General features: G+C 45.1%; 1 protein-coding gene across 1 annotated transcript in view; it reads left to right on the top strand.

Moving 5' to 3' along the window:
- Positions 1-19,458, top strand: part of ANXA13 (annexin A13) — a gene marked incomplete at its 5' end in the record, with an annotated part of 42,909 nt that extends 23,451 nt beyond the window's left edge. The window contains 9 exon segments of the mRNA XM_081070234.1: positions 1,709-1,803; positions 4,264-4,434; positions 6,719-6,752; positions 6,858-6,937; positions 7,793-7,861; positions 8,278-8,379; positions 12,864-12,939; positions 16,402-16,514; positions 19,032-19,458. Of these exon segments, the coding sequence (XP_080926360.1) occupies positions 1,709-1,803; positions 4,264-4,434; positions 6,719-6,752; positions 6,858-6,937; positions 7,793-7,861; positions 8,278-8,379; positions 12,864-12,939; positions 16,402-16,514; positions 19,032-19,151 (860 nt within the window). The 3' untranslated portion in view covers positions 19,152-19,458.
- Positions 19,459-20,619: the final 1,161 nt, after the last annotated feature.

A 20,619-nucleotide genomic window follows, 5' to 3' on the forward strand; every position in this document is an offset into this window, starting at 1 on the left:
CATCCATCCCAGAATAGTCCAGTGACTTAAGTACTAAAGGAAGAGTGGGAATGAAAGTGAGGATCAAAGATAACGGTATTCCAGGTAGAGGGAACAGCCCATGCCAAGACCCAGAGGTAAGAAAGAAAGTGTTGCTTGTTCTAGATGCTGCAAGTCATTCATAGAGTTGATGGAAAGAGGGTCTGGGAGAGGGTGAGTGGGGAGGGACAAGACTTTGAGAGGCAGGTAGGAACTAATCCAAAAGGCTTTATATGTCCCCCCTAAAGAATTGAGACTTTATTCTGGATTTGAAGGCGCCTATATTATAGGTTTGAAGGCAGGGGAGTGAGCAGGCTGGTCTGTTCATGAGGGTCATTCTGGGGACAGTGAATGCTGATGGGAAAAGGTGAGAGAAGGCAGGAACCCTGTGTGGGGATCAGTAGTTCTCCTGAGTGCTGTGACAGAGGTGAGGATGGAGAGAACTGGGTGATCTGAGAGATACTAAAGAGGTGAATTCGTGAGGTTTTCATAGTGACTAATTGGATGTGGCATGAGGGAAAAGAGGAAGCCAGGAAGAAGCCCCAAATTCCTGGCTGGGCACAACACAGAATGGGCCACCAGAATGGAAGGCAGGAAGTCTCCTTGCAGGGATGACAATCGTAAGTGTCCAGGCCTGAGACGTAGGGGAGGCTTCCTGAGACCCCAGGCAGGAGCAACTCACTTGGCAAGAAAGGGGCGAATTCAAGACATTTGTATGAGAAGAAGAAATCCCTTTTGAGGTGAGATTTCTGGCACTCATAAATTTAAAAAAAAAATAGTAATAATAGCACAGAGGAAGTAATTGGATACACATTACGTACGTGAAGCTGCAGGAGGAAATCAAGAGGAATGACATAAATAATGGTGTTGGAACTGAACCAGAATGAGGCAGGCAATTAACCCCTACTACTTTTACAAGTGAGCTCATCTTAGAATGTTCTGCTTCTCCAACTGGAATCAAACAACTAGGTCTTCCCAAAATTGTAAAGGTGGAACGAATCCTTGAGACTAAGTGAAGAGTCTATCACCATAGTCAATTTAAAACATTTGTGCCACCTCAAAAAGAAACTGCCTACTCCTTAGCTGTCATTCCCCTACCCACCCCATCCCCAGCCGCAGATCTACTGTCTGTCTTTATATATTTCCCTATTCTGGACTTTGATATGAATGTATGCATTTAATATGTGGTTGTCTGTGATTGGCTTCTTTCACTTAACATAATGTTTTCAAGGTTCATTCATGTCGTGGCGTTCCTTATTTTTTGGCCAAGTAATGTTCCATTGGATGGATACATCACATTTTGTGTATCCTTTATCCATTGGTGGACATTCAGGTGGTTTCCACCTTTTCACTGTTATGAATGATGCTGCAATGAACATTTCTGTACATATTTTGTGTGGACATTTGTTCTCATTTCTCTCGAGTGTATGCCCAGGAGTGAAATTAAGGAACAGGCCATCCTCCTTTGTCTTGCCATCCCAATGCCCAACACCATGCTTCATGAAATGTGAGGCCTCCGTGGATATTTGTCAAGTGACTGAAAAGAATACAGTTCACCCCAAGACATTAAAGTAAAGGGTCCATTTAGCCGCTGACCTCCATCTTGGCTTCCTCAGATTTGACAAAAATAAACCTCTCTCTTTTTTTTTGGTCACTTACGCTCACTTTGTTTCTTTCTCCTGCACTTTAGGAACCGATGAAGCGACCATCATTGAAATCTTATCGAGCAGGACTTCGAATGAGAGGCAACAAATAAAGCAAAAGTACAAGGCAACATACGGCAAGGTGATTCCAAGGGTCCTGGCCTTGGCCTCGATGGTCTCTGCTTCCTCTATGTTTCCCCAGGCAGTGGAGACAATCGTTACAGCTTTACTGAGTTAGCCCACGAGGGAAAAATGGGACAGCTATTTAAAACTTAAATTGACTTCAGAAAAACTGAAATTGCCTGTGAACTTTAATAGCCTGTAGAATCAATACTCATTTTTTTTTTTAAATTGACTTCATTTTTCTATTAGTCCCTTTTTTCCCACTCATTGGGACCAATTCCGCCTATTAACTTACAGATAGGGCTGTGATTTGAAAATCAGTTTTCACAGGCGGGTCTGTCTATACGAATTCTTCATTTATTCAACTGTCTTCAAGAATAATATATTCTTTATAGTGAACACAATTTAATCTATCCTTAATGTCATTAGCATGATCAGTATGCAAAATGAGTATTAATTATCGTGTTATATTCTAATCCGTATTTATAAAACCTTTACAGTTTCAATCACTCTATCTGTAAATAGATATAGAGATGGATTTTCGTATTTATTGGACATCGAGCAGGCATCGCTCTCTTCAGGCCTCTGTTTCCTCACATATAGAATGAAAATAATAATTTACCTCCATTCTCAGGTAGGATCAAGTAGGATAATGCCAGCACACACCAGTAAAGGGAAGCTATACAAGGTATAAAGTTTTCCATTTTACAAAGAGGAAATGTGGAGCTCATCCCATTTATATGACTTATGCAAAAATCGCCCACGTAGTAAGAAAATGAACCAGGATTCAAATCTAAGTCATCTGACTGCAGGGCCAGTGTTCACTCCTAGAGAACCAGTTGCCATGAGAAGAGCTATTTATTTACACGGCACGTGGCCCAGATGGCTGTGCTTTAATCGTCCTTCTGTTTCTCTCTTCACAATCAGGTTTGTCAGTCATTCATTGACGACATTGATGAAAATAAGTGGATCTTCAGTTCAGCTGCATTGACTTGAATTGACTTGAATTGACTTGAATTGTACTGAATTGAATTGAATGATGAACTTTCACCCACATCAGTAGGCCTTCCTGTAGTAGCCTCTCCAGTGCGATGTCTACTTCCATCCTAGCGATATGGAAAGTCAGATACAGGCTTCCCCAACTTCGGTGTGAAATAAGAGTAATTGGGTTGGAAGTAAGGGCTTCGGGCCTCTGCTAAAGATAAAGTGGGCATGCTCCAGCACTCAACTGCAATGCCAATGTCTGCTGATCACTGGCACACTTTCCAGTTCTCAGCTGTTTTCCAGGGGGCCGAGACTGCCAGAGAGGCAAGCTAGAATCACAACATCACAAAGCTAGAAGATGTTAGAGACAAACAAATCTAAGTCCCCGGTTAACTGAGCTCCAAAGAGTATACCCATCCCAAGGTGACACAGCTAAATTAGCAAGAAAACCAGGACTGGAGCCAAGCCATCCTGAGCCAGCTTCTGTGTCCAGACAGAATGTAAACACACAGGATTTGTTTTCATGCTTGTAGCTTGTAAGAGGACGCAGCAGTTTTACATACAGTCATCCTTGTTTAGCCACAGGGGACACATTGCAAGACCCCCAGTTCATGTCTGAAACCAAGGATAGTACCAAAAACCAGGGATAGTACCAAACCCTGTATATACCATGCTTCTTCCTATACATACATAACTATGATAAAGTTTAATTTATAAATGAGGCCCAGGAAGAGGTGAGCAACAATAACTAATAATAAAGTAAAACAATTATAATAATATGCTGCAATAAAACTTATGTGGATGTGGCATTATGAAGTAAAATAAGCATGACTGGAATGCAAGCCCTGTGATACCCGGACAGCCGATCTGACAATCCAGACGGCTACTAAGTGTCCCTCTCAGGATTTAACAAGATAACCAAAGTGACTACACCTCTGGTTTGCCCAAGACTGTCCCTATTGATTCCTGTTATCCCCTGCAATTATTAACAGTGCCCCCTTCACTCTCAAAACCATTCCCATTTGGGGGACACATGATGTGGTCCCCCTACAGATAACAAATCTGTACTTTAGTCGTTTCTGGCTAAGTGTTTGGGGGAGAGTCCTTCATTTTTTTGAGGTCAGTAAATAAGGATATTACCAATAGTTCTGCCAAGGCCGTTTTGAGGATCAGTGAGAAAGCTCTCTGAACCCCCAAACCTATTGCAAATGCTGGTTGTTATTGTGATTCACCTTTGGGGTCTCCAGCCCGAAGCAAGGGAATTTCTCTTTGCCTCTCTGCCAGCCCTGAGGGAGGATGGATGGGTAATCAGGGTGACCACTGTCCTCCAGAGCTGGTCACTTGTGCTCAGAGAGCTTCTGTCTAGATAACCCCCGCCCCCCATGTTTCCCCAGCAAGTTTCCCGTCAACCCTGAGGCCATGCAGTGGGGACAGCAGACATCTGTCTCGCCTCTGTTGGGCCATTCCCCATCAGGGCTCCTCTGTCTCCCTACAGGTCCTGGACGAAGTGCTCAAGAGTGAGCTGAGTGGAAACTTCGAGAAGACAGCCTTGGCCCTTCTGGACCGCCCCAGTGAATATGACGCCCGGCAGCTGCACAAGGCAATGAAGGGTCTGGGCACGGACGAGGCAGTTCTCATCGAGGTCCTCTGCACCAGGACCAATCAGGTTAGTCCCAGGCGAGCCCTCGGACCCGGCCCGTGAGGGAGCGTCTGCATGTTCCTCAGACATGGTTGCAGCAGCCATAAGGGAAAACTACACCTCGCATTTCACCCATGGGGTGAGCAAGTGTCTGGGCAGAGATGTGTCTGCTTGGCCCATGCAGGAGCGATGCCTCTTCCAGTCTTCCAGCCATCCGTCTTGGTGTTTCTGTCCGCTGCTTCCAGAAGAGCTATGCCAACGCCGCTTTTGTGTTTCGAAATGGATGCAGTTTTATAGGCAGGAGGGGTACTTTCCCCCTCTCAACCTGACTTTGCGGGTCTTCTGGAATAAATAATGCAATACGCAGTCGAAGCAAGTTTGTGGAGCTGCCTGGTCGGTGGCTGTCATCTAGCATAGAGTACAAAAGGAAGATTCTAAGAAGGCAGGGAGGTGGGTGGTACAGAGGGGTTCCCCCGGCTATCAGCACCTCTCCGGAGGTTTCTGCGTCCTTCTTTTTACAGACCTATCCCCTGTCCCTTAAGCACATGTCACCATTTCAGGAGCTGAAAAGCACATTTGCTACGGCCCCAGTGGAAACCCCTATCTCTTTGGTTCCAGAAGCTACAAAGGCCGAGGAATTCACCAAGAGTAAAGAGGGTCCACAAATCATTATTTGGAGACCTTTCCTCCCTCTTCCACAACCACCCATCACAGTAGAATGGGAAGGCCCAGCAAGAAAAAGGCCAGAGAATCCCAACATTCTTGAGGTCTCCAAGTAGGAAACAGAAACAGCACTCTGAAGCCTCCATGCTATTTAAGCCTGGAATGTCATCAACCCCACGCCGGCTCCTTCTGCTCAGTCATATTTCCCAAAGCACCTCAAGCTCCAAGCTACAGCTGTAAACCCCTTTCCCGAGCTTCCCTGGACTTCTTTTCTTCCCTCAAGATACTAGACACCCTCCATTTCCAGGAGTTTCCGTTTAGGTCTGTGCTTACAGGACGTAGCATCAGTGTTCCTACTCAGTGTTCCCACCTTTTCCAGAAGCACCCCTGTCCCAGAGAAGAGACATCTGATATGGGGGCAACCAGCAGCCTGCCCTGACAAGAGATTAATTTGATCATTATTTTTCTAATCTTATCTGACCACCTGCTGTTCCCCCCACCCACCCTAGTTTCTTTCCGCTCCTGTTCTCAAACAACAAGCAAAGCCCTTTATTTTCCATCAAATAGATCTGACAGTAAAAAGAAGAAAAGCAGAGACAGAGCAGGCCCCAGGTTCAGGCGACCCTCGTAGTGAGTTGGAAAGAGGAGAAAGGGGAAGGAGCTGCGTAGACACACGTGGTCAGCCCCCACCCACCTTCCACCTCCCCCCACCCATCAAAACACATACCCAGGCTCCTCGTGGCTACTGCCCTGAGACACACACACACACACACACACACACACACACACACACACACACCTCTTGGCCCCATCACTGCACACTGACTTTCATTATAAACAGTTTGCAGACGATGCTGTGGGAAAACACCTGCTTTTACACACTGCTGGTTCAAGTGTAAACTGAGGCAACTCCTGAGTGGGCCACCTGGCACCAGTCATTGAAATATAAAGCAATTCTTCCCAGGGCATACCTTAGAGAGAAACTCGCACTCCTGCACACAGCAAATTGTTTACTGTATGAAACCTTGTTGGAAGTAGAAAAGAATTGAAACAACCGAAATGTCCATCAATCCGAGGCTGGCTAAACTGTGGCTTATTGTTAAGGTGGAACATTTTGTATCCATTTAAAAAACACTAGGTGATTGACTATGTATAAGCATAGCTGAATCTCCAAGACATAGGATTGAGTGAAAAAATAAGCCAGAGCACAATATGTACAATGTTCTACTTTCTGAATACATACACAAAACAATTCTATATATTTCCAATAGCATATATGTGTATACAAAGGCAAAGAAAAATACTTGTGAAGATACGCACCAAACTTCTAACACTGACTACATGGGTAGGGATGGGAGAGGGAAATGAGGTGAGAAGGTAGAGGAAGAAGATGTTAGTTTAGCTGTAGTGTTTTCACCTTGAACTACGGAGAACATATGCGTACCTTACTTGCACGGAAGGGGCCCTTTCACACGTCCAGGGACCTGCTCCAGGCCTCGGCCCTGATCCATTGGATGGCCCTCTTTGGAGAAGTCATGAAGGTATCCTTTGTCCAGAGACAGGTCTTTGACTCTTCCCTCTGTGTGTCTCTCGTATCTTATTGATTAACCTATCTTGGAGCATTGATTCACTTTATTACCTTTTCTAGGAAATCATCGCCATTAAAGAGGCCTACCAAAGGTGTAAGTGACCTTTTGTTCTGACTTTGGATAAAGAATGTTCCTTTCAAAATACGTCTAGGAAACTAAATCGTCTGTTTTCTCCCCTCCTTTTTCCCTCTTCAAAAGTATTTGACAGGAGCCTTGAATCAGATGTCAAAGATGATACAAGTGGAAACCTAAAAAAAATTCTGGTGTCTCTGCTACAGGTAAGAGTGAAGAGGTCTCACCTGCTTTATAATGATGGATGTTGCTATTTTCTTGCTAGCTGTCAACCGGAGACCACTATCAGCATTGAAAGGCTATCTGTAGTTCCCCGCCATGCACCCTCACAGACAGTTCAAAGCATGGCTTTTCGGGTTCTTTCAGGCCAGCAGGAGCTCATCTCTCTGACTTCTTCCATCTCTGACCTTTTAAGAGCTCACTTGTTTGGGTCAGACCTATCCCTTTTGATGAACTCCACAGGTGAGGGATCCTAATCACATCTGCCAACATCCCCTTTGCTGCATTAACACAAAACAACCACAGAAGTGATATCTCATCATATTCAGTCTTGCCCACACTGAAGGGAAGGTGATTATACAACGGTGTGGGCCATTGGGGTCATCTTAGAATTCTGCCTGCCTCAGTGGGCTTAGACTTCAAGACCTTCCATCACCAACATTCAGTGTTTTTCAGGATGGGGACCCTGAGAGGTGGAATTTGATATTTTGGAAAGGAGACTAGTCCCTTTCTAATTAACTGACTCTCGGAGACATCATGAGGTTGCTTTCGGCCTGCTTAGAGGTCAGCGGGGTTTGTGAATGACTGTTTTCCACCAAAAAAAAACCACACACACACACACACACAAATCAACAAACGAAAAAAAGTGTTGTCAGGGAAGGTATTCTGTTTATCAGTTGTCTCCAAAAGATGGCAGCAAAGAGCAGTGTTGCCACTCTGCCAGGCTGGCTCCGTCAGGCCACCCTGATGAGATCACCCACCAGTTTTCCAGGATTTTTCCTTTTTCGTTTTCTGTGGTCCAGCAGGAAACCAAGCTAATAACAATGTAACAATTTTTCTAGGCTAATCGGGATGAAGGAGATAATGTGGACAAAGACCTCGCTGGCCAGGATGCCAAAGATCTGTATGATGTAAGTATGCAGACGTGCCCAGTGTTGGTCAGCAAAATCCCTTTTTAAATGTATTACCATTATTTCCAACAACTGTTTCTCTATTGAAGGCAAACGGGAGTTACTCAGGAAAGAAGCATGATCTTTAAAATATTTTTCATAGATACAGTCTTCACGAACCTAAAAGAATTATTCCTGCTCTTATGCTCTGGGGTTAACCACCTCTGATCCATTTTGTCCTAAGGGAGGGTATAAATAATATAAACGAATAGGGGAAGTATATGCACAGGTTAGAAGTTGAAAGCGTTTCGTCAATCAATGGGGCTTCTATTCGGGGCATATTTTATAATTTCCTGTGAGTGAGGCCTGGTCCCAGCACTGTATAGTCAGTCTTTTCGCAAAAGCCTTTTTCCAAATGTTTGCACTTGACCCCCGAGGCAGGGGAAGGCCGCTGGGGCACTGACGAACTTGCCTTCAACGAAGTCCTGGCCAAGAGGAGCTTCAAGCAATTACGAGCCACCTTTCAAGCCTATCAAATTGTGAGTAGTCAAGTGCCAGGGCAAGGAGTTCACACTGAAACTGAGTGGGGGAGCAGGGTGGTCTTTTACAACACCCAACAGGGTGGGTCATTTTGCCCACCCCAAGAGATATTTGATATCTGGAAATGTGGGGGTGTCACCTTGTCTGGGACTGGCAGTAGGTGTTAAACATCTTACAATGCGCAGGACGGTCCCACCACCAAGCATCATCTGGCCCCAAATGGAGTGCCAAGGGTGGGAAACCCCCACGTGATGACAGTTTAGGAAAGCAGAGAAATGTCAAGTTTAGGAGCAAAGCCCTAGAGTCAGAGAGTCCCGGTTCAAATCCTGGTTCTATTACTGGCAAGGGACCCGACCTCTCTATCCTCATCCGTAAGCCAGAGACCATGACCATCATCACACCCTCTCAGGGTTATTTTAAAAGCTAAACAAGGTAAGCGTCAAAGGCTCAGGATAGTACCTGGCCGGTGGTAAGCATACAAATGTGCGCTATTGTTGGTCTTCCAATTTACAGTGGGGCTAACAGTGCTTATCACTCCCAAGATGGGTGTGATATATCTCGGAGAGACAGACACTCTTGAAAAGATGTGTATAAATAACTTTTATACAGTTATTTTTTAACTTAACGATCATTTTAAGCCAACAAGGAGAATTCGCTATCTCAAAGCACTTAGTGATAAGTCATTCCCTGAAAATCAGTCTGTAATTGCAAGAAGCCTTTTGTGGAGTATCAGATTTTTTTTTTTTTAGTGGAGGGAGGGGGGGTCTCTTATTTTATATTTGTAAAGTGCTTTTACCTATTCACAGAACTTCTGTGCCCTGTATCTCATTTCGATTTCACAATAATACTGTAACTATAATGCAGGCTGCACAGCCATTGTTACCCACAACTGTTGGACAAGGAAAGCCTGTTATGAGTGAGGGACCATCTGTAACTTATCAGGACCACACAGCAAGTCAGTAGCAGAAAGTGGATGAGAACTCCAAGATTCCCCAGCCTGAGCTCCTACCTCGGCTGGAGCTGGCAGTTCCTCACTCAAAACAGTGTTTTCTATGTGTTGCCAGCAGATGAAAAGACAATAAAGCTTTGGAATTTTATCATGACTGTACATAAGCCTTTAGGGCCCTCTGCTTTCAAATCGTGCCCAGAGTCACGATCAAAGGCAGCTGACCCTGCACTCCCCTGGCCTGTGTGCCTGGAGCTGTGTAGACGGAGCTGGAAGATGTCTCCGTGACCTAGACCTTCTTCCCACATGACTGGGGCTGAGGATGGAGGTTCTGGGTATGGCTGTCATCGGTGATGACTGTAGAAACACACATACATGTGTGGGCGTGCGCACGTGCACGACTGACGACCTAACAGGATGCTCTCTAGGCCCACATCCTCCTTGAAATGAGTCCCATAGCAGCAGCGTTGTGTTAAAGGGGAGAATTCTCAGTCCTCACCCTGGACCTACTGAGTCAGATTCCATGGGGTTGGGGTCCTGCCGTCCCCAAGATTTTGAACAAATCTTCCAGATTCTAATGCAAGTTAAAATGTAAGAAGTCTGCTCTAGGTTACTAGCTGTGTGACCTTGGGCAAGTTAGTCAGGGTCCGGTGACTCAGTTTCCCCAATCATTAAAATAGGGACAACAATGGTACGTACTTCGTAAGGTTAGTAAGAATTAAATGAACTAACAGGTCAACGGAGTCAAAGACCAGAGCTAAAGCTGAAATGGACAATAAAATAATCTACTGTGTTGGTGATTCTTTGCATGAAACCAGCTCAAAAAAGCTACCTATTCATCTATTCCAACAAACCTTGCTGGAACATCATTTACCTTGATCTTTATCATTGAATTTTAGATTTCTCCCTGATCTTAGGAGCCTTTGTCCTATAAATTGTCTCATGGTCTCTGGCTAAAAGCACTAAAATGCTGGTGTCAGATCACTGGAACATATTATGTGACATAGGTTGTCCTGATCTCGAGTTGAATTGTAATTTTTGGCACAAAAATACAGGGTTTTGCCCTTGATTTGTCCTCTAAGCCTGACTCTTCATTTTATTTTTTTTTCAATTACAGCTGACATTAAATATTATATTAGTTTCATGTATATAACATCTTTAGATCTTTATATAGATCTTTATAAAGATCTTTTAGATCTAAAGATCTTTTAGATCTTTATATAATTTACGAAGTCTAGTAGCCACCTGGCACCATACAGTTGTTACAATATTATTGACTATCTCCCCTATGCAGTCCTTTACATCCCCGTGACTGTTTTGTAACTGCCAATTTGTACTTCTTAAACCCTTCCCCTTTTTCACCCAGCCCCCCAACCCCCTTCCCATCTGGCAACCATCAGTTTGTTCTCTGTATCTTTGTGTCTGTTTCTGTTTTGGTTGGGTTTTTTTTTTTTAATGTTCCGTATTTTAGATTACACATGTAACTGAAATCATATAAGTATTTGTCTTTTTCAGTCTGACTTATTTCACACAGTGGAATATTACTCGGCCATAAAAAAAAAGTTTCCGTAGTTACAGAGCCGAAGTAAGTTCCCAAACAGGGCTCAATATAAATCGTAGGTATACACACCCACAGCCCAGGCTTCCAGCTTCCCCACTATGCCATCACCACTTCTCCCCATCCCCCTTAAGTGTCCCAAACCCGTTCCAGCGCCTTTAGCCCTTTCATTGCTGTAGCCAAAGCCAACTGATATGTAGGGTTCTGCTATGGGCATGACATCAATTTGGGGGAATTGGTTTTAAAAGAAAGAAATGTCTCCCCTATTCTTCTAATAATCTCCCTACCTGGTTAACTAGAAGCTTTGAGGCTTGTCTGGAATTCACCCTGGCAATGTGTTTTTGTACTGAGAACAAAACCTCGTTCTGTCCCAAAAGCCCCTAAGAATGCAATGTTCCAGTAAGTGAAAAGCATGCCATTCGCAAAGGAGAGTCAGTCAATTGTTTTCCATGAAGCCCCTGGTGGTACCTTGGTAGCTACCAGGAGGGGGTTAGGGGCAGGAGGTAGGTAAAGAAGAGGGCAATGCCATCTCTTTGTAGCGTGTGAATAGTGCCCCCTGGAGTTGTACAGAGAAGAGACCCTGAGAAGGCAGAAGCCTGGTATTACTGCCTAGGGCTAGAGTAAGGACCTCATCTCCTTCCTCCTCAGCACAGCTCTGCTTTTCTGCTTTTGTCTGTTGTGTAGGCTGAGATTCTACAGAAAATTGAAAAGCGCTGTTCTGGCCCAGCATTAACAACAGAAACTGAAAGTGGTTTAATATGAGAGTTTTTTTTTGTCTTTTTAGTAAACACAGACCTGGGTGAATACAATGTCCTCCTGAAATGCAATCTCAGACTACAGAACAAGAACGCTGTTCATGAGAAAGTGATACCAAACCCCCCAAAAAGGCTGTGAAGAGCTAAGGAAGGGACAGTCCGCAGAGCCCCCCAACCCCCTTTCCCTCCTAACCCATCACACACACCAGCCCTCCAGATGTGCAAACCGTGATGAGGAGATGAAGGAACAGGGCTTCATTCAGTCTGGACCCTCCACCCCCACAACTATTGTGCCTGTGTCACAAAGACTATTTTGTGTACCCGTGTTTTCAGAATAAACTACAGAAACTCCATTGGCAGGTCCCCAAGGTCCCCCGTTATTTATAGAATCATAATTGTGTCATAGCCTCTGAAGAGAATTTCTCAGAAAGATGTTTCAGTATTTCTAATGCTTAACTGCATTTCCCAAACCCAACAAAAAGTTCTCCTTTCTCTTTATTTGCCTGCCCTGAGTGTGGCCCAGGCGGTACTTGCATTAAGCATAGTCACAATTTACTCTGAACTTCAGCTTCTGTAAATATTTGGAAAGAAACCTAATGTGTAATTCTGTGCAGAGTGATTTGTGAGCTGGTGGTGAATATAGGATCATTTGGAATCACCCCAGAGTGGAGGAAAGTGGCATTTGGATGTGGTCATAGGCTGCCCCACTCTACCAGAAACCTTAGGCAAGTCCTTGCCATAACTTTATAGCCTCTACTTATTTCACCCAAACTGTAGAAGATTGAGTGCCCAGTCCCACAACAAAGTTGACAGGGAAGGTGTGAGTCAGATGATTATAAGCACAGCCTCCTAGAAAATGAGAAATGGAAAGAATTTTTAAAAACACATAGGAAACCCAAGTATCATATAAAGGATTATTAAGACTGTATATGTCCGTTCTTCTTCCATGCCCTACTTTTACAGAGGAGGAAACTGAGGCTCAGGATGCGGTCCTGCCTGGGGTCAAATCCACTAGGGGTCAGATGTGGACTAACTCCTCAGCCACGAGAGCCCCCACTCAAATGGGGGGCAACCACCTTCAGCCCTGCAAGGCACCAGGCCAGATAGGAGTTCCTTAAGGCCGCCTGACCAAGGCTGGAAGAGTTTAGTGCTTTTTGTTCAGGAAGAACCCCAAGGGCACCAGGAGCAAAACAACGGACTAATGGCTGGACTTTGTCTCTGCAGCTCATCGGCAAAGACATCGAAGAGGCCATCGAAGCAGAAACCTCGGGAGATCTGCAGAAGGCCTACTTAACCCTCGGTAAAGTACAGCTAGGAGAGTCTCTGAACTAGGCTAGGCTCCCTGGAACCAGACTCGGAGATGGAGGTTTGCGTGCAGAAAGCTTTCATAGAATAGTTTGGGGAACAACACCTCTAAGCAGCATCGGGCAAGGGAGAGAATGAATGTGATGCAGTTGCTACAGGCCCTTTGCTGGTCCCCCAAGGAGCCAAGCCAGGATGTCCAAAGTGGAGACAAGGAGCCAGGTCTTTGCACCCCACATCAAGAAACCAGATGGCTGCACCCTGGGAGCGTTTGTAACCCTGGGTAAGGCTGCTCCCTCCTTGGAGGGTGATTCCTGGGAAGGGACTTAGATGGGAGCAGCCAGCAGGGAACACTTCTGAGCACCTTCGTCCTGAAGAGGTCCTCTGGGGTACACACCACGGCATCCCCTGTAATCCCACTAAGACTGCGGGTTCCCGAGAGCATCTGTCAGCAGCCTGGGACCATCGTCCAGTCTCACAGAGCAGTATGTGGTTCATATGACACACACTCAAAAGTGCCCCGGCTCTGGACCCATGAACAAGTTTCCACACATGCCTGGTGGCTCGAGGGTATCCTTTTCCATTCGGTTCCATTCAACATTTGGAATGAATGAGGTCTGTTTAGAAAGAGATGGGAGGGAGACCAACTCTTGACCGTGCCAAGCAAACACCAGGACCTTCTCTCCAGGTGTTGCCCACAGGCAGGAAATAGCAGAGAGATGGGCATGAGGCTGTGTCTGGCAGGCTCCTTTTTCCTTTCTGCAAGCCCTGGAATGAAGGCATTGTCCATTGTCCACACTCCTGTACCAAGGCGTCCAGGGCACCATCCCAAATGGCACAACAAATAGAGATAGGCATCCCCAGAAGAAGAGGAAGAACTGAAAAAGCAGCCCTGGAAGTTAAAGAATGTGCTCTAGCTGCCCAACTTTTTCATTTCTTTTTTTTTTTTTTTTGGAGTAATGTCAGCAATTGATTTTTTATTTAATTTATCCTCATTTTGCATTTAAATTATCAGGGCTATACAGAGGCCTAAGCATCCCTGACCCACCCGGGATACACACGGATGACGGTCTGTGGGGCTAAAAGGATGAGTGTCTTAAGTAAATGAAGAGATCCACTCACAGTCCAGCTCCGCAGCCTCTGAACCCCTCCTCTGCTTACAGTGCAGAGAATCAGGAAAACACCAGGGTTCAGTCAGAAGAGGAGCATTAATATTTATGAATATTCATTATGAATGGTAATAAAACCATTTTTAATGGTAATAGAACCATTCAAGTCTGTAACATTTACTTAGCGTCTGTCTAGGCCAGGGATTGTGTTAGGTGTGGGGTTCAGAGGTAAACAGGTCCAGTTCCTGATCTTAATAAGAACCTTAAAGTCCATGGCAGATACGCACAAGTCAACAGAGCAGGCTCCAGGAATGATTAAAAACAAAACCAGCCAGAGCAAGGAGGGTACAGAGGAAGCAAAGGCTCAGTGTTTGCGCTTGGGGACCAGGAAATGCAGGACTTAGGTGTACTCCAGTGGTAGCACACGTACAAGGGATGAGAGAAGACCTTGAGAATAAACACACAGATTGGAAACACGGCTTCATGACTGTATTTTCTATAGCCCCCTCCCACACTCTCACCTAACTCAGAAAGATGCCCATTTATGGTTAAAATCAAGGAGGAGGGCTTACGAGACCAAAGGACTCCCACCACTTGCAGTCTCTGAAGCAGCACTTCTCAAAGTGGGGTCCATGGACCACCAGCATCAGAATCACCTATGGGGAAGCATGTGAAAATACAGTTTCCTGAGCGCCAAGGCAGGTTACCTACTTAGAACCTCCGGGAACGGAGCCTGGAAGCCATACTTTCCCAGGATCCCCAAGCGATGGCCTTATGCTCACTGGAGTTTGAGAACGCCTGCTTTGCAATGAGGACCAAGAGACAGCATGGTAGCTGGCTGCTCTGCCTTCCACGTGCCACCTTAATTCCCAAGCCTTCCTCAGCTAGTCCCATGCAAACCTCGGAGTGATGCCTGCCACTGCTAAGAACAGAGGTTGTTCGATAGGCATAGATTGTATGTTGTAGAAAGGCTGAGCATTTTTCTCCCCGAAATATCAGGAAGAAGGAATGAAGACACGTACTCCTACGTAGGGATGGCGCACACTGACGCCAGGGAGACAGTCATTTCAGCATCAGCTGGTACTGCACGGGAGAGGGTCTTCAGGAAAACCTGTGAGGTCACTAGCTCAGAATATCTGGGGATCACAGTGAGTTCCAAATGTGCTGCTCCCCAAATTGATAGGTTCCCCGGACAACTGCTACCCATCTAGCAGCAGCTTTTGGATGGTTCTTGGGCTAAAGAGGTCGGACACCTGGGTGTGGGTTTTACTTTTCCACTGACACTATGGTGGCTGCCACCTGGCCTACAAATGGAGAGAGACGCCCAACCTAGACTCTTCTTCCCTAATCCTATTCTTCTCCCTTCCACGTAAACATCAATCATATGGGCAATTACCTAGAAAACCGGAGTTTCCATTACCAGGACATATTAAATCTGTGCCATCCACGCTTATGCTGACTTAATTGCTCATTATTAATCACTAACATAGAAAATGTTAAGTGTTCTAGGGAAATGTCAACCTAGTGAGTAAATGGCTCAGTCGGCCCAAAGCGTGAGTCAGTATGGACTTATTTGAGCCTGGGGAAGAATGACTTATCCCCAGGAGTAGAGATGCAGCTTATCTCCCCGTTGGTGAGAGGAAACCATGCTTCATTAATTTGTGGATTATATCAAAGCTGGCGGGCAAGGGGGAGGGCCAGAGAAGAGAAACTGGCCGCCTCGTAGGAAGGTGCTCTCTAAGTAGGATCAAACATTAAATCAAACCCGCATCCCAGATCACAAACTAAGAAGCGTGTAGCGGGACTTGGAACAGATCCAGATATGAGGCGCACAAAACCAGCCCAGTGAGGAAAAACCAAGGGAAGGGAGGTTTTCCTAGCACAGGAAAGCGGGTGACAGTCCTACCGACTGATGCGAAGTTTTATGGCAGCACGGCTGCCAGCCCATCTGTTTCTTCTGCGGATCTGACTCTAGCCTCAGAGATTTGATTTGGGTATGAAAAGTTATTTCTGCTGGTGAGAATCATGAACTTTGCAGGGAGAGTCTAAGGATGGCCAAGCGTTCCTCCACCTTCGAAGGGTCGTCAGGGAACGGGAGAGGTTCTTATTTGTCAGAATGGGTTTTGACTCCATTCTGTTTGAAGAATCCGGATGCTCTGACCTGGAGAATCTCCCAAAACCCATTACACAACAGTGGGAAATCCACTCCTTTCAAACATCTGCCTCACAGTCCAATGAGCTCCGAGGGCAGCCAAGTGACACTCCAGGACATCTCTGTCCCTTCAGAGAGTCTCCATGTTACTCGACCGAATGTGACAGCCTCATGTTCGCTTTTCTCTCATCCTGCCCAGTGAGGTGTGCCCGGGACCAGGAGGGCTATTTTGCGGACCGTCTGTACAAGGCCATGAAGGGTGCGGGGACCGATGAGGAGACGCTAATTCACATCTTTGTGACGAGGGCTGAGGTAAGACACACTTGACTCCAAGGAGGTGGACTGCCACTTCTCTTTTTACCACCACAGATGTTATCAACAAATAGCTTTTAGTAAGTGCCTATTTACAGAAAAAAGTAAAACAGAGACAGCCTCTGTCTTCCCACACTTTGTGGAAGACAGTGGTGCTCTGCCTCAATCTATTTTCTTTTTGTAAAAATACAGTAAGGATAGCTGCTTCTATTTTTGTCATCGGTGGCTCCGGAGAGCTCGTGACAAGGTGCAGAGGGGAACCTGTGGAGCCCTCCTGGGTAATGCAGCGAGGTTCGGCTCCAGGTTAAGGAAGATAAAATAGAGACACAGAAAGTTTAGTGACTGACTAGGTCACCCAGCAGCAGAGACAATAAGCAAACGATTTCCTAACTCCCGAGCGAGGCCTTTATGTAATGAAACACACCACAGAAGCACAATTTTGCCCTAGAAACACATCAGTACCAGACAATGTTTCTCAACCACTTTTTAATTATGGATCGCCCCACTAAGAAGCATTTTTGGACTCAGTTTTTCCCAAAATCACCATCCCACCCTCAAGACATGTTAACACTATGGACAGACTATATATCTGTTTATGCTCCTTAGGTACTTTTACTTAAAAAGACTAAGACTTTTTTTCACCCTGTAAGAACCAATTTTTGCCCTGTTGGAAGCGATATCGTCCCTCTCTGACAATGCATGAGTGTAAGGAAGGGACAGGGAGATGTGTAGCCAAAAGGTGGGGTTTGCACAGCTGTCAAGATTCATAGAAAATACTTTGGAGTATAGCGCTACACATAGAAGAAATGACAAAATAAGGGGGAAATAACATTTCATTCACAGTAGGAGAAGCCTTGGAGAATAAAGTGTAACTGAGCGCTGGAAAACCACAGACATCCTCTCTCCAAAAAATTGTTAAATGATGGGGGAAAGATACCAACCCAAATGCTGGCCCACAGGCTTTTGTCAAATCATACTTCACATCTAACATTGTTTTTTAATATAACAGCAACACGACTGTTCTTTTGTGTTTATTCCTATTCCTGGAATTTCTCCTCCCCCTCTTTCTCCTCCTCCTCCACTGTTCAGATTTTTCTTTCTCTCTTAAAGTCCATGTCTCTCTCTCCTTCTTCTTTCCCTTTCCCAGTCTCTCTGCCACTCTCCTGCTGTCCTCATTCTCTCCTCCGTGGCTCTGAATCTCTCTTTTTCCCTCCTCTCTCCAGGCCTCTGCCTTCTCTGTCTCTTAGCAACTCAACCCTCAACCAAAGTCTTGAGGCATTCCAAGGGGCAGGTTGGCAACAGAGCACAGCAAGGATTCTGAAAGACCCCAGGGGACTGGCTAGGTCTGGAGGGCTCCTCAGGGTTCCAAGTTCACTCCAATGGGGGTTGGAGAATGTTTATTCCAAGATTCTCTGCCCATCTCAGTACTGACCAGGGGTCCTGGGTCATCTCCACACGAGGACCATTCGTTCAGAATGCTTCAGGCTTGGCCAGATATAGTTGGCCAGAACCCTTAATCCCCCAAAGCCATGTTGTACTAGAACAGAACCTCAGTGCACCCCACCCCGATGCTGACCCCCTTCCCCTTCCTGACCCTCCCCAGCCAAGCAGCACACAAGCCAGGAGAGCGGAGGGACAGACCCCATCTGCCTGACATAGTCTTTCTCCTGCTCAGCACCCATTTTGAACAATTCTTCACTCTCCCGCCTTCTTCTGTTCTCATCTTTCTCTCTTCTGTTCAGCTCTTGAATCAGGGCAGGAGGAAAAAGAACAGGAAACTTGAGCAATGGTTTTTGGGCCTGTCTAGAAAGCAAGACAGAGTTTAAATAAAAAAACAAAGGAAAAACTGAAAACCGCAAAACTCCTGGTTAAGGAGAGTGCTGTTCTTCTTTCATGAGACTATGTTCTCTCTGTAAATACATCATTTCTGGTGCAAGCATTATCTCCTTTACTAGATTGTAAGAGCTTTTAGAGCAGAATAATTCTTTAATTGTTTTTCTGCCGAATCCTCTTCCCTACTTCCACCATCTAGGTTTTTCAAGCTTCTAATAAGTTAGATTCAAAATAAGTCCTAGAAATCGATATTGATTTGAATTTTGTTGATTAGGATATTAATACCCTCCCTGATCAGGGTACATGAGAAAAAAAAGGCTTCTTTTCAAATCTCTGTGTTTTGTCCAGTCCTGCTACCGAAGAATGATTCATTTTTAAATAACTGTAAAAAGCTCAAAAGAAAAATTATACTTTGCAATACCTAAAAATCACGTGATCCAGTTTTAGTGTCCATAAGTAAAGTTTTACTGGAATGTACATGCACACACACAGACTCCTCTGCAACCTTTAGGGAGCTCAACTCAGCTTTCCTTTTCTCACTCACGAATAATCGCCGTTACCATGAAGGGTCATTTGTAGGCGTAAATGAGCTGACGAGGTTAACCCGCTTAGAACAGTGCCTGCCTGCGTCTACGGTGAACACTCTCAATCGTGTCCCCATTACTGTTGTCATCTCTTCTCCAGGTGGACCTTCAGGGGATAAAAGCAAAGTTCCAAGAGAAGTATCAGAAGTCTCTCTGTGACATGGTTCGCTCAGACACCTCTGGGGACTTCCAGAAACTACTGGTGGCCCTCTTGCACTGAAGCAAGCCAGAGAAGTGGGAGCAGAGAGAGGAATCAATCACCTTTGTCAAGAGCCCAATCTAAACCAGATTGGCATATGGGACTCCCTCATGAAAACCCTTCAAGAGGCCTGCTTTATTTTCTTGGCAGCTTGAGTAGTATAGCCAGGCCAGGATGATTCGGTTAAAAACAGCGGCTTCAAGGTGCTTGGGCAAATCACCCTGGAAGGCTGGCTTAGCAAGTACCTGGGCTGCCTCTTAACTTTCCTTTGGTGTGGTAACTGAACGCTTTCTAAGCACAAATGAAATCAGCAGTTGATAAAAAAAAATGATCCATGTGTAATAAAACATTTAGAAGACTCTGTATTGCACAAGGGTGTGTGTGTCTTGGGTAAAGACTGAATGGTTAAGGTACGGAGAAGACAAAATTAAACAGTTCGTTAATTTTCCTTCTGTGTGTTCCATTTCAAAGCCTCAAAGTTAATTAAAGTTGTGGATTATGCCTCCATCAGCTGCTTTTCCAAAGACTGGGTTGATTAGTTTTGGCTCTTGTCCTGGAAACATATGACTTGTGAAATTCAAACATATTTGGGAAATGTAAACAGTTACGTTTATTAATAATTACCAAGGACACTCATCAAGGCCAGCAGCAAGAAAACGATTGATGTACCTACGAGGAATGTAACTAGAGGTAAAAATTCACTAATCTACTAACTACCTGGTTTAAATGGTTTTTCTTGCTTCTGTAGACATTTGACCCATTTGAGTCTCCCATCTGGTCTTCAAATACAATTAGGCTGGGCACAGTGCCAATAGGATCAAGGTCAATCGTCTGACTCTTAAATGAATTGGTTCTGCACCAACAGAATCTATTCCAAGATGTTTGTCTCACAGTCACGTGTTGCTACAAAGAAGGGTCAGTCAAGAGGATATGGACACTTTGGTCCAATAATCATAGTTATTACACATTGGATGATTATTTGTGTTTGGCACTGTGACGGAACATATTTTCATATTCAATCTTCCCAACAGTCCTTTGAGGTTAATGTTACTCCCGTTTATCAATTGAGGAAACTGAGACATGAAGTAACCTGGCTAAATTCATCTGCAAGTGATAGAGTTGGGATTTGAATTCAGGGCTGGTCGAATCCAGAAATCACACAACTAAGCGCCTTTCTTGGAAAAATAACACAAAGTACATGGTAATGGGTCTGTAGTCATTCACCTGCTTAATTCCCTACCATCTGCCAAATACTGTGCTGGGCTCTGGGGATACAAAGATAAGTAGAACATTCGCTACGCCTTGGGCAAGTCATTCCCAGGCCAGTAATATAGACAGATTCTTCCAATATGCAACCGAATGCTGTTTGACTACGTGAATATGGGCATATAAAACCCTCTACCCATGAGCAAGAAGAAGGAACACATAGCTTTGCCTGGGGGAACTGGGAGATGCTTCACGGAGATACAGTTGTGTTGGTTTTTAAAAA

Source organism: Rhinolophus hipposideros, assembly GCF_964194185.1.
Source record: "Rhinolophus hipposideros genome assembly, chromosome: 13".
In the NCBI taxonomy this organism is placed as follows: domain Eukaryota; kingdom Metazoa; phylum Chordata; class Mammalia; order Chiroptera; family Rhinolophidae; genus Rhinolophus; species Rhinolophus hipposideros.